The 13,588-nt window shown below is 39.9% G+C and overlaps 1 protein-coding gene across 7 annotated transcripts in view; it reads left to right on the top strand.

Annotated features, from left to right (window-relative positions):
• Positions 1-13,588, top strand: part of ECT2L (epithelial cell transforming 2 like) — a 56,596-nt gene that overhangs the window by 5,493 nt on the left and 37,515 nt on the right. For 6 of the 7 annotated variants that reach the window (XM_050949514.1, XM_050949512.1, XM_050949511.1 and 3 more), the window contains 8 exons: positions 650-762; positions 2,277-2,439; positions 3,649-3,901; positions 6,535-6,671; positions 8,487-8,614; positions 9,786-9,924; positions 11,288-11,456; positions 13,053-13,178. In XM_050949514.1, coding sequence (XP_050805471.1) covers positions 650-762; positions 2,277-2,439; positions 3,649-3,901; positions 6,535-6,671; positions 8,487-8,614; positions 9,786-9,924; positions 11,288-11,456; positions 13,053-13,178 — 1,228 coding nt within the window. The remainder of the gene's footprint in view (positions 1-649; positions 763-2,276; positions 2,440-3,648; positions 3,902-6,534; positions 6,672-8,486; positions 8,615-9,785; positions 9,925-11,287; positions 11,457-13,052; positions 13,179-13,588) is intronic. The other variant, XM_050949515.1, reaches the window with a different exon arrangement.

Genomic DNA, 13,588 nt, shown 5'->3' with positions numbered 1-13,588 from the left:
CAGGATATGACTGTGGTGCAAGCTGGTATGTTGTTGATCAGGGGTAGGCAACTTGTGGCACACGAGCTGATTTTCAGTGGCACGGACACTGCCCAGGTCCTGGCCACTGGTCTGAGGGGCTCTGCATTTTAATTAAATTTTAAATTAAGCTTAAACATTTTAAAAACCTTATTTACTTTACATAAAACAATAATTCAGTTATATAGTATAGACTTATAGAAAGAGACCTTCTAAAAACGTTAAAATGTATTACTGGCATGCGAAACCTTGAATTAGAGTGAATAAATGAAGACTCTGCACACCGCTTCTGAAAGGTTGCCGACATCTGCTGTAGATTCACACTGTGGCATGCCTTGCAGTGACTTGTCATATAGAAAAGCCTCCAATTCATAGGTGATTGAACTACAGGTTCGAAGGGGTGCTGCAGCACTCCCGGCTTTAAGGGTTTTCCATCATATACAGAGTTTACAGTTTGGTTCAATGGCTGTCAGCACCCTTACTATAAAAATTGTTCCAGCACCTCTGCCCAGTTTAATTTCTATCTACTAGGGTCACACTGCCTCCCTAAGCATCATTATATGTGCATCAGACTTGTAGAGGTCTGCACAGCATACTGAACTAGATATGAAAATACTCTGTTTCCTTTCAGCTCTTTGAGGAAAGAGTTAGTCTCATAAGCCATTGGTTTGATCTGTGGACAGACAAGCAGCGCAAACAATTCCTCCACACAATGTTGGTGAGATGCAGTAAATCACAACTAAAGTAAGTTTGTTACAAGGACTAGCTTAGTGTTGTCTTTCCAAACAAGCAGGTATGTATGAATATGGATGTCACATAAGACACACAGCAAGCCAATTCTGTAATGAGATTTGCCCAGGGGATCCCTGTACCCTTGTGGAATCCCAGTGAAGGCCTTGAGGATTTAACACTAGTGCCAGTGTCTGCCTAGACGGATCTAACTGGGACCTGAAATGGTAAACTTTCTTTTGTAAGAGGGTCCTGTCAGTTTGGTTTAATAAGGACACTGTCAGATTCATAAGACCTAAAAATTAAGATTGTAGCAAAATCACGTGACAGAGTGTATAGATGTGTGTCTAGTGCAGGCTTGAGGCTCCAGATTCTCCATCTTTTCCTCTTTTCATTGCATCAGTAGGGAAATAAGAAAAAAAAGCAACCTCTATAGCTTTTCCATTTAGTATTATATATTGTTGGCTGAGCACTGTCCACGTGGTCAGTGCTCTGCAGAACATGGAGCAAACAAGGTTCCTTGCCCAAAGATCTCACAATCTAGGACCTGGATGTTGCAGTTTATAATGTGGGTGGGCAGACTGCTTTGCCTGTGCAGAGACTCACTGGAATCAGTGTGGTTCCATGTAGGCACAACAACCTGCTCCATGTTATATATTGCAGAATCAGGTCCCAAAGAGTCATCTTTGCAAGGTACTGAACACAAAGTTCCCACTAGCTCCTAATGGGAGCAGAGGGAGCTCTGTATCTCACAGGACAAGACAAGGTTTTAGTCAGCTCTTATAAAATAAGGGCCTAATCATGACATCCCTTATATACACTGACTTCTATTGGGCTGTGTGTGAGTAAGGGTTTGCTGAGTTGTTTCCTGGCCACTTGTGATTATTAAAAATGAGAGAGATCTTTAACTCTTTCCCTGGATGTCCTGATCCTTTCCCATCCAAATATCTGGATTGATTTATATGTTCTTCACACAGGCCCAGGATAACAGGCATATTATCTAATAGTTTCTTTACTGGCAAGAGTCATCTCAAACTCCTGGCCTACTGGATTACTAATAATAGAAAATGGCTACTAAAAATACAAAGGTTCTACCCCTTCCAGTGTTCTGCAAAGCAATAAAACCAACCTCAGTGATATAAGGGCCTGGAATAAACATAATTGGTTCTGTTGAAATGATCACACTCTTGGCATAGTTTTGTTTTGAAAGACATACAGTTCACTAGTTGCAATAATGCAATGCTCCTATTTACATAAAAGTCTAGATTTGCTCTCAAAATGTTGTATTATGTCACTGAGATGCAACGCTATCAATAGAGAAATGGCCAACTAATTAGACTTAAACACATCTTGAATCTCTTCCCAATGGGTCCCAAAGCACTTTGCAAATGATGCCCTCATAGGAATCACTTCACTCCTGATAATATTCTTCAAATAGATCTCAGGTTTTCTGAAAGGGAAGACCAATAGAGTGACAGAATAGAATCTCAACAGGATTTAAACTACTGTGAATATCTGTCTCTTTACAGATTTACCCAAAACTGGTTTGCAGAGAGGATTCCAGTGTCCAAAGTGGATTTCACCAGAGTGCTGCCACATTTCATATCTCTGCACATCTTCTCCTTTCTCAGTCCCAGGGAGCTGTGTGCAGCTGCTCAAGTCAGCTGGCACTGGAAGTTTATAACCGAACAGGTTTGTTCATTGTAGGCCTGGTCCCACTCCCATGGCAATCAAAAAGAATTTTCTTATTGAAATGATAGGAATAGGACCTGTAACTGGACATTTGCAGCACTTTTAAGGGGCACCACATACATGAAATGGGAAATCTGCAACAGTATATTGTAAATAGCATAATTTGCCAAAGCAATTTTGTATCTTGTACAGCACTCAGATACATGAAATGCTTCAGAAGATTGAGCGTTTATCTGTCTAGCATACCTAATAATAATTAGAAAGATCTTCTGTACCAGAATTTTCAACTTCCACACACTTGACAAAATAACCTTTTAAAAACTTTGCTCTATTTAATTCACTATAATAGATAAATTGTTGGAACCAGCTTCATCCAACCCTAGCAAGAACATCTCAATCACTAAGAGCATATTACACATAAAGGCATTTATATTTTCTCTTGTCAGAAACTAATTCTCATTCTACATTTCATTCTGCTGCTTTGCTTCTATACTTAACCCTGTTTTGGCTTTGATCTTTAAATGCACCCATCAAGCAGCAGAACACAATATGTAATTTAGAGCTATGTAGTTAGCTGGATGTCTTAAACTCCGTAATTTATAGAGATTGCTGTGGCCATATGGATACTGATAATGCCAGGGCTTAGCATTTTGGAATATTCACAATACTACTCTTTGTTATGATCTATCTAAATAGATAGTGTATAGCATAGGTGCAATACTATTTATTGAAATTAAAATAAAATAAATATTCATCTTCAGAAGCTGCTCAAAGTGGTACAACAATTAGCCTACTCTTTCTGTTCCTCTGTGCCAAATATGACAATCAAGGGGACAAGATAATGCCTTTATTTGCAGATTTCCAGATAATGAAGAATTTTAAAATAGAACACAAACTAATGCACCTTTTTCACTTGAATTCATTGACATTATCTGATTATTCATCCTCAGGAACAGTGCCAGCCTCTGCATATAAGAAAATGTTGCAGCAAGCTCTTTGAGACAGAGGCATCATGTATTTTTATTTGTTCTGTAAAAGTACTAGGCACTTCATAAAAAAAGAAATCTCACTGTAACGTATTTATGGAGGTCCTATGTTTGATTTATACTCATATACTACTGTGAGCAATGGCAGTATGAAGCCCTAAGATTAAAATAGAAAGCTTTTTGTTCTCACTTTGTCTCTCTTTTACCTCTTTCTTGTTTTAAGGACTGTTTGTGGGTGCCAAAATGTGTTAAGTTTGGATGGTTCCTGCCCTACACTCCAGCAGACAATGAATACAGTGCTTGGAAGCGACATTATATTGCTTGTGCATCCAGCTTAGATTACTTCACCCCAAGAGAAGCCACTGAAATCTATGGGACCCTCAATGAACCAAAACCTGAAAATGAGGAGCAGGAAGAGAGGCTAAGAGAAAAATGGCTACGAAAAATTATTCGGGAGAGATTAGCATTACGCAAGAGTCAGTGGTATTAAAATAAAGACCTCTTTCTTCTGAGATTAATGTTAAAATAACAAACACTGTCTTCTGAAAGTGATAAAGCACCTAAAGTATTCAAGTAGTCAAAGACCTTTTCTTTAGGAAAACATCTTTGCAGATATTTTTTAAATTAATTTTTAATATCAAAAGGGTAAGGGCTGAAAATGGTAAATATAGCAATAGATTTTGTTTCTTCTAAATGGTTGTTTAGTCATATTTGATATGCCGGTAGGAAAGGGATAAAAATGTTCAGGCTTAATAGTGTCCAGTGGGGTTTCCAGTACATCTCAGCTGTGGAAATAATAGAAACCTCAAACTGTCAGTGTGTGGTTGAGGACTTAATTTCTTTCCAATCTGGCACATATTGCTTTCCAATTTAGGAAAATGAAGGTTTGAAAGGAAAAGACCCAGCACCAAGGTGTCCTGTAGAAATTTTATGTATAGCAACAAATATAGTCAATGCATTAAAGGAATCCTTAGTCAAGTTTAGGTCAAAATGTAGGTTTTGTATAAAATTATTTAAACAAAACTTAAGACTAACAGAAATATTTCCATGGAATTCTATGATATAAAGACTTTTATTAAGCAGTGCTCAGCATATTGAGATTTTTGTCTACAAGTATAATAATCAGTGTATTTTATAGTAATCATAGAATATTTGGGTTGGAAGAGACCTCAGGAGATCATCTAGTCCAATCCCCTGCTCAAAGCAGGATCAACACCAACTAAATCATCCCAGCCAGGGCTTTGTCAAGCCAAGCCTTAAAAAAGCTCTAAGGATGGAGATTCCATCATCTCCCTAGGTAACCCATTCCAGTGCTTCACCACGCTCCTAGTGAAAAAGTTTTTCTTAATATCCAACCTAAATCTCCCCCACTGCAACTTGAGACCATTACTCCTTGTTCTCTCATCTGCCACCACTGAGACCAGCCTAGCTCCATCCTCTTTGGAACCCCCCTTCAGGTAGTTGAAGGCTGCTATCAAATCTCCCCTCTCTCTGCTCTTCTGCAGACTAAATAATCCCAGTTCCCTCAGCCTCTCCTCATAAGTCATGAGCCCCAGCCCCCTAATCATTTTCATTGCCCTCCGCTGGACTTTCTCCAATTTGTCCACATCCCTTCTGTAGTGGGGGGACCAAAACTGTACTCAATACTCCAGTTGTGGCCTCACCAGTGCCTAATAGAGGGGAATAATCACTTCCCTTGATCTGCTGGCAATGCTCCTACTAATACAGCCCAGTATGCCGTTGGCCTTCTGGGCTAACAAGGGCAGACTGTTGACTCATATCCAACTTCTCATCCACTGTAATCCCCAGGTCCTTTTCTGCAGTAGTGCTTCTTAGCCAGTTGGTCCAGAGCCTGTAGCGGTGCATGGGATTCTTCCTTCCTAAGTGCAGGATGCTGCACTTGTCCTTGTTGAACTTCACCAGATTTCTTTTGGCCCAATCCTCCAGTTTTTCTAGATCACTTTAGAACCTATTCCTCCCCTCCAGTGTATCTACCTCTCCCCCCAGCTTAGCGTCATCTGCAAACTTGCTGAGGGTGCAATTCATCCGATCATCCAGATCATTAATAAAGATGTTGAACAAAACTGGCCGCAGGACTGACCCCTGGGGCACTCCACTTGATACTGCTTGCCAACTAGACATCAAGCAGTCTAGTCTAGTCTCACTACCCACTGAGCCTGACAATCTAGCCAGCTTTCTATCTACCTAATAATCCATTCATCCAAACCACACTTCTTTAACTTGCTGGCAAGAATACTGTGGGAGACCGTATCAAAAACTTTGCTAAAGTCAAGATATATCATATCTGCCGCTTTTCCCATATCTGCAGAGCCAGTTAGCTCATCATAGAAGGCAATCAGGTTGGTCAGGCATGACTTGTCCTTGGTGAATCCATGTTGACTGTTTGGGATCACCACCTTCTCCTTCAAGTGCTTCAAAATGGATATTAGATATAGATTGTGAATTTTCATTCAGCCAATATGGTTCTCCCCTCTTCATTAATATTTGTTTGAAAGGCTGTCACTACTCATATAGTTTTCATGGAGACCACACCTTCAGTGCTGCCAAGTCCCCAAGTTTTCTTTCAAGTTTCATATTTGACATTTTTTCTAAACAGCAGCACCCAGAGTCATGTGATTAAGTGAGAATCTCAGTTTTCCTTTTTTAAAACAGTAGGCTTCTACTCTTTCTGATGAGAGAAAAAACTTGAAAATATGAATCCCAAGTCCTCCGAAATCAGAAGACAAATGAAAATAGTCCCCATTTTTTTTAATCTCATGACTGTTAAGACATTCATCTGATTTTTTTAAACTGAACTAATTATTTTTTGAACTAGTCAGGTTGTCAACACTACTTTCATTTCAGGTATTACTACAAGACAACTTCATTTTAGTAGAATGACCAATTCCTAGCCAACAATGAGGAGGACTTTTCAGGCAGGGTCCTCAGTTTAGATAAAATCTAAAGACCATCATGTAAAACTAACGTGCTAATTTTCATATGGATTATTTCCCTAGTCACGGCATTGTTACTCCTGTTAGTATGTACTTCCCCATCAGTGGAAACACATGGGGTTAAACAGCAGGGTCTGGTGTTGCTTGTTTTTCAGAGGAGTTATTCAAAGCTCGACTGCCTTGGATGAGTGGGACTTGGAGCTTGAGATTCTTAAAATCACGATTACAGCCAAGTCAGGCGCAGGCAATCCAGGATAGGGCTAGACTACAGGCAATTTTGCAACTAATTAAGGTAATTTCCCCCCAAATGTACTTGCTTTTTGTCCTTTGAAAATTGCTCTTTTTTTGTGCAAGCATTAAGTGCTGAATCCTGAGATTGGTTGGCAGTGCTAACAGATCCTGTTTAAATCAGAACTACTTGAAATACATTCCACTTAATTAAAAGCAATTAAAACTCTTAATTGATTTGTGCTTCATGTAATCCCACTGAAGTCAGCACAGAGTATGGTTCATGATTTATTGTGGAACTGATTCTGCCACCCTTAGTCATGCTGAGAAGTGCCCTACTCACTGCGTACTCCCTTTTGACCTCCAACGAGAACTTTGTGGCGTAAGATACTATGTACCATGAGTAAGACTGGGACACCAAGATCCTAAGTAATATGTGGACAATGTTGTCAGAAATATATATATGATAAAGCATAGAGATCCTGTTCTACTTGTGTAATTGTTAGTTCAGAATGGTGCACAGTGCCACTACATGGCAGGCTTTGTTATAGTAAATACTGGCAAGTGTAAGTGGCTGATCAGCTAGTAGGCTGATGTGAGGGAGCCACTCCTGCAAAGACTTAGGCTCATGAGCAACTGAGGGTATGACTACACTAGAAAAAAAAACTAACCCCCCAAACCCATGGTACAAGTCTTAGCGCATGAGTCACCTGACTTGGGCTCACAGGACTCATGCTGCGAGGCTAAAAATAGCAGTGTAGAAGTTCTTTCTAAGGCTGGATCCCAGCCTGTGAGACCCTCCTCCTCCCTGGGACTCAAAGCCTAGGCTCCAGCCTTAGCAGGAACTTCTACACTGTTATTTTAAGCCCTGTAGTGTAAGCCCTGTGAGCCCAAGTCAGTTGACCCAGGCTCCAAGACTAGCTACTGTGGGTTTTTTTTTTTTTTTTTTGGCAATGTAGAGGTTTGACTACTCTGGTAGGTAAAGTTACTCATATCTTTATGTCTTTGGAGGATTGGTCTTTGTGTCTACTTTGTGTCTTTTATCTCATAAATAAGACTGACTGGGTATCAATAAAAAGTCTGAAAAGTCTGGCACAGAATATTTTGCTTCCTCGTTAGCTTATTTTCTACTGGAAAAAGCTTTTATAGCCATCACTTATCATTTTAAAATACATTAAGATTTCAAAACACACAAAAAAACATAAAAAAGAGCTATTAAAATTGAAAGAAGAGACTTGTAAAACAACTATTTAAAAAAAATTAGAATCCCCTAAAAGTCATGATCTTTGCCATGGAAAGCAGAAGTGACAAACATACAGACTTATTCTTAATACAGTTAATTTCATACTTGACTAAACTATACTCTGTGATTACAGCTAGATTCACTCTGTAACCTAACTTGTAAAGCAGTTGAGTACAATTAACATTGCTTTGTGACTTGAAATATACATGCTGAGGTTCAAAGCAAGGCACTGGCAGCACAGAAAGTAAAAGTGTTTAGATGAAGCTGGTATGGGAGCCCAAGCTACTGGACAATCTTCTTTCACCCTCCACTATAAATACTGATGAACCCCCGCATCCTTGTGAAGCTCTGTATAGGATCAATGCCTTAGTTTGCATCCATATTACACAATTTACAAGATTGTGTCTGAGCCACTATTAGAGTTGTATTCTCACGTATTGTTCTGAGAAACTCAGTTAAATACATCTTATTTTACCAATTACAGACATAAAGTTTAAGTTTAAGTAAGTTTAAGTTTTTTTTTACAGGTAGACGCAAGACAGCATTTCTTAACTGCTGCATTATGTAATTACTGAACCATGTTATTACACTGCATCATACATATTTCTCTCAGCATTTTTGTTTAAATGCTTTCAGGAAAAAAGTGCTCTTTCGAATCATACTCTTTCAGTGCTGCTTTCTGAAGAAATGAAACCTGTATCAAACTTTAATCTAGCAGCAGAAAAACAGCTTGTTTTGGCCTCCTTAAAAACTTTGCCCAAAAGGTAAGCAGGACTCAAGATTTTCAGAATGCTGGTGATAATTCCAAAACTACACAGAAAATGGTACCCAAAACATAGTGATCAATAAAGGTAACAGAATACATTGTAGGAAACAATGCAGATCTTTGTAGTCATGTCAGGTGGCTTTTAGCATGCTAACACCTTGATAGAGCTCAACTTTGTCAATTAGTTCTAAATAATTACCACATAGGTTCCCTCTCTTAAAGCTGTGCTGCTCTTCCTCAGTGTTGGAAGGAGCAAGTCCACAAACTGGCATGCAGATGATATGTCTGGCCCATGCAAAGTCCTCCATTTAACTGACACCACTTGGGTGTAATCCTGGGGAGGGAACTGAAACTTGAGATTGGGTAGAAACTTGGGGTTCTGCATGAGGGTGTGGCCAGAAATACTAGTTTCCCATTCGAAATTCTTGGGCCCACATTGGCCTGAAGCAACCATTCTTGGAGATTTGGGGGCCCAGATCAGCTGATCTGGTCTTAAACCATCACCCTGAAGTTCAAAGATATGGAGAACTAGAAACTGGAGAGGCTCTCCCATAATGCAGCATACCACCCTCAACTTGTTGCTGGTCCAGCCATAAAATGGTAACCTTGTACAGCCATTTCATGCTAAGCCTGGATAGGGGGCTAATGACAAAACTAAGTCTAGAGTTGTACTTTTCATTGGCTAAACCTACTTAGGGAGAAGATCCTGAAAATTTGTTGTTTTTTTTTGTGGGCTTACAGAGAACAAATTGATTTGTTCTTTACATGTATTGAGATTGTAAATTTAAAATCTTTTCACTCCAGAGCAAACAAGGGCAGTGAGGAATATTTTTCCTATCACCAGCACTGCTAAGACATAGCGTAAAAATAAACACAAAAAAAAGAGTGCAAATGGCTGACTTGTAAGTATTTGGAACTCCATGATCTCAGTAGGCAGTAGGTGATTAAGGTTCATTTTCTCACAGAAGTGGTGGCCTTCAGGAGGCACAGAATAGAATAATACAAGATGCTGTAAATGTATTTACAAAACACAATACTGCATGTCTATTCAGTGTAACTGAGGTTTAGACAGGTATTTTCATACTCTAATGTCTTATTTCTGCATTAAAGTAAAAAAGAGATAATCGTTAAAGGATATACTGCTTGAGTTTTTGCTTTTCCTTCTGTAGAAAGAATGTGACTGGAAGCAGATCTGACCCTGTGTTACCTTACAAACACTGTCAGCGTGTCTACCAAAAACACAGCAGTTTTGCATATCCACTTGAGCCATACCTGGTTTTGATATCATCCAGGATTCCTGCATATGAGGTAGGAATGTCTTCTAAGTTCTCTCTTTTTTGAATAGTTTGGGTTCTGTGTACCCAAACTACATCCTGGGATGTACCTGAGACGGCAATCTGTTCATCTTTCCCCTGCAAATAAAGCATCCTTCCTGGAGTCTACTATAGCCTCAGTCCTGCAAATACGTACACATGTGCTTAATTTTGCTCACAAGTCATCCCATTAAGTGTTTACAGGATAAGGGTCTCAGCAAAAGCGCACTGTAAAGTGAAGAAAAACAAAGGAAAGCATAAGATTAAAATGTCGGTAAAGTAATATTATGGGCCTAACTCAGTGGTTCTCAATAGGGGGGACATGGAGGAATGTTCAGGGTGTGTGCAGAGCTGAGGCTGGATCTAACCCCCACAGGGGGTGGGGAGAAAGCACCACACTTCCAGCCCCACTCCACCCCCAGACCCATTCAGCCCCCAGTCCTGCTCTGCTGCCCAGCTCTCCCTCTAGCTTCAGCGCCTCATCCATCCCCATTCTGCCGCTAGTTCTGCCTTCAGCCCAAGCTCTGTGCAGAAGAAGCCTTGACTGTCCAGTAATGGGGGGAGGGGCATGGACAGATTCCATTACTAGTAAGGGGCGGGACAGGGGCGGGGTCACTGGAAAATTTTGAGCATCATGGACCTAGATGAATCTCTAATGCAGAAATTTGGAGTTTAATATGAAACTGTAAAAAAAAATGCTGTCTCTGCGCGTGTGGGGGGAACTGCACATTTTCTAATACGCTGACACTATGTGATTTGAAGTAAAAAATCTCAAATCATATGGTTGAAGTGCTAGTTTGTGTAAGACATTCAGTGTTATAGCTAATCAAAGAAAAGTCCAGGATGTTCACTTCAAAAACAGCCCATCCTGTATATTTATTTAAAAAGTTGAATACAATCTGAGTTTCAGCAAAGCATCAGTGGGAAATAATAAGTAGGAAGCTAAGCGGACCACCCAAGCAGCGTTTTTTTGTTTCATGATAAAGGTTATGGCCCTGATCCTAAAAATCTGTTGTGGATGCACAGCTGCATCTGTACAGAACACAATTAACTTCACTGGGGTTCACGAGGAGTGCCAGGCTGCTCACGCACAACGAATACAGGAGTGGCCTAGCTGATATTTTCCTTTTATAAAGGTTGTTGGAGAGATCATCTCATATCCAGTGGCATTGTGGGGCCATAGGACAAAACTGAATAAAGAATTTCTATGTGTAATTAATTACTAATGTGTAAAATAATAATATGTGATGCATTCTACAAATGAATATTGAATTAAGAATTATATATTTTTAATGGAATTATATTTTGAGAAAAGCAGGATTTATTTATTGAAGATATTAACTGATTTATTTCTGTAGATGGTGCTGGACAGCATCAAACCTGGGGTGATTTCTGTGTTGTATGAACATTGCGGAATGACATTGGAAAGCCTCCTTTTTTACATAGAAAAGGCTCTGGATGGCCGAAAAGCAAAGAGTATAGGGATTTTTAGCGATGGAAACTCCAGAGAGATCAATTTACTTCAAGGTAGGGGCAGAGAAAAGCAGAGAAACTAACTGGGGAACATGTCAATGCCATATCATGTTTAGATATTCCAAAAGGGGAAACAGCATGAAAATACAAAGTTAATCAAGCTAGCAAATTGGTCACTGATGTAACTGTAATTTGTTTCTGACAAGTAGACCTCTGTACCTTCCATTGTAATCACTAGGACTCACCACAGGAGTAGGGGCTGCCTGGGTGTAAAAGCTTGTAGGATCAAGGGCTTGATAATTAGTTAAAAGCCAGAGAAAATATGACAAAAAGAGATGATACAACCATCTCTGATGTCATAAAAAAGGAGATTGGACACGTGATGCTAATCCAAAGTAGCTAAAGGTGTCAAGTATAATTCCCAAATCTGGACCTTAGCGTCCAGGATATGGGTACTAGCATAAAGTCCTCTAAGCTTAATTACCAGCTTAGATTCTGTAGCGCTGCCACCAATCAGGAATTTTTAGGGCCTGATACCCTCTGGTCCCCCCAAAACCTTCCCAGGGGACCCCAAGACCCAGATTCCTTGAGTCTCACAACAAAGGGAAATAAACCATTCCCTCCCACCTCTTTACCTCCTCCCAGATTTTTCCTGCCTGAGTACACTAGGAGATACCATGATTCAATTCCTTGAAACACAACAAAGAGAGATCAAGTTTCTCTCTCCCCCCGATCTAGAGGCAATACAAATTTACCTTTCCCTCCTTGCTTCCCACCAATTCCCTGGTATATACAGACTCAATTTCTCTGAGCCTTAATTAGGGGAGAAAAATCAACAGGTCTTAAAAACAAAACTTTTAATAAAAAAGAAAGAAAAAAAGTAAAAGGTTTATCTCTGCAGTTTAGATGGTAAAAGTTACAGGGTCTTTCAGCTTATAAACAATAGAAAGAAACTTTCTCCAGCAGAAACACAATTTAAGCTATTTCCAGCAAGTACACATATGCAAATAAGAAAAATTAAAAGACTATAACTGCCTTTTTTCTTACTCACAATTCTGAATAGATGAGACTGTAGCAGGGAGATTGGCAGAAACCTGGTTGCACCTCTAGTCCCGTCCAGGACCCAGAGAGAACAAAGCCAAACCCAAAACCCACAAAGGCTTCCCTCCACGAGATTTGAAAGTATCTTGTCTCCTGATTGGTCCTCTGGTCAGGTGTTTGCAGGTCACCGTTTGTTAACCCTTTATAGGTGAAAGAGACATTAACAGTTAGCTATCTGTTTATGACAAAAGGTCTGACTATGAGATTAAATAAGGGATAAAAGGAAGATGAGAGAGAGAAACAAGTCAACAAAGGTGCAAAGAAAAAAGTAATAGCCAGAAGAGGGAGAATACATGGTACAGAGAAAATAAATGTAGAGAAGGGGGAACAGAGAGAGAGAGAGAAGTTACTAAAGAAATGGAGGACAAGAAATCACTCAGGCTTGAAAGTTAGCACATTGCCCTTAAAAAAGAGATTTGAGGAAAGACTGTGTTAAGTCCTGAGAAGGGAAGTAATGGTATCAGTACAGGAGGGAAGAATTTTGAGCAGAATGAAAACCCTCATGGAAATTTTATTTCTTCCATTGACTTTTATTTAAATGTTTTTCAGGCTGCACAATCAGTATTGAGAACATTCTAAGTCCTGAAGTGAGAGAATTTTGGGAGAAGCTAGGTTGTGTAATGTCTCCAGAGGAAGGTGGTTATGTGGACATCTTTGTTCCTCTGGCAGCATCAGGTCAGTTTTGTTTGAACTTCTGTCATGATGGAGAATCTCCCAGTCCATTGCGTCCCTGTTCACTACTGAGTAGGGCTTGTTGAAATTGAGGTTGGCAGAAAAGTGGATTCTTTCTGTGGAGAATTTTGACTTTTTGTTGAAAAAATCTGAATGTGGGAATAGTTTTGTGGGAGTTGTAGTTTGGGTGCCTCTTGTCCCCATTCTCCTCTGTGGGCCAAGCCCCAGCTAGACAACACCTCTCATGAGCCACCACAGGTATGGGGCTTCTATTATGCACAGAGGGAAGTCTGTGATGCATCACGAGACATATAGTCCAACCAAGAAGCCTGGCTTACAGAGGAGAAGGGGGGATATAGGGCATCCAAAGCTTGCATTAGACATAGTGGTGGCTGAGGAGACACAGTTTAACA

The sequence above is a fragment of the Gopherus flavomarginatus genome, chromosome 4 (assembly GCF_025201925.1).
Source record: "Gopherus flavomarginatus isolate rGopFla2 chromosome 4, rGopFla2.mat.asm, whole genome shotgun sequence".
NCBI lineage: Eukaryota > Metazoa > Chordata > Testudines > Testudinidae > Gopherus > Gopherus flavomarginatus.
Note: the sequence above shows the minus strand (reverse complement) of the source record. Positions and strands in the feature narration are given on the sequence as shown.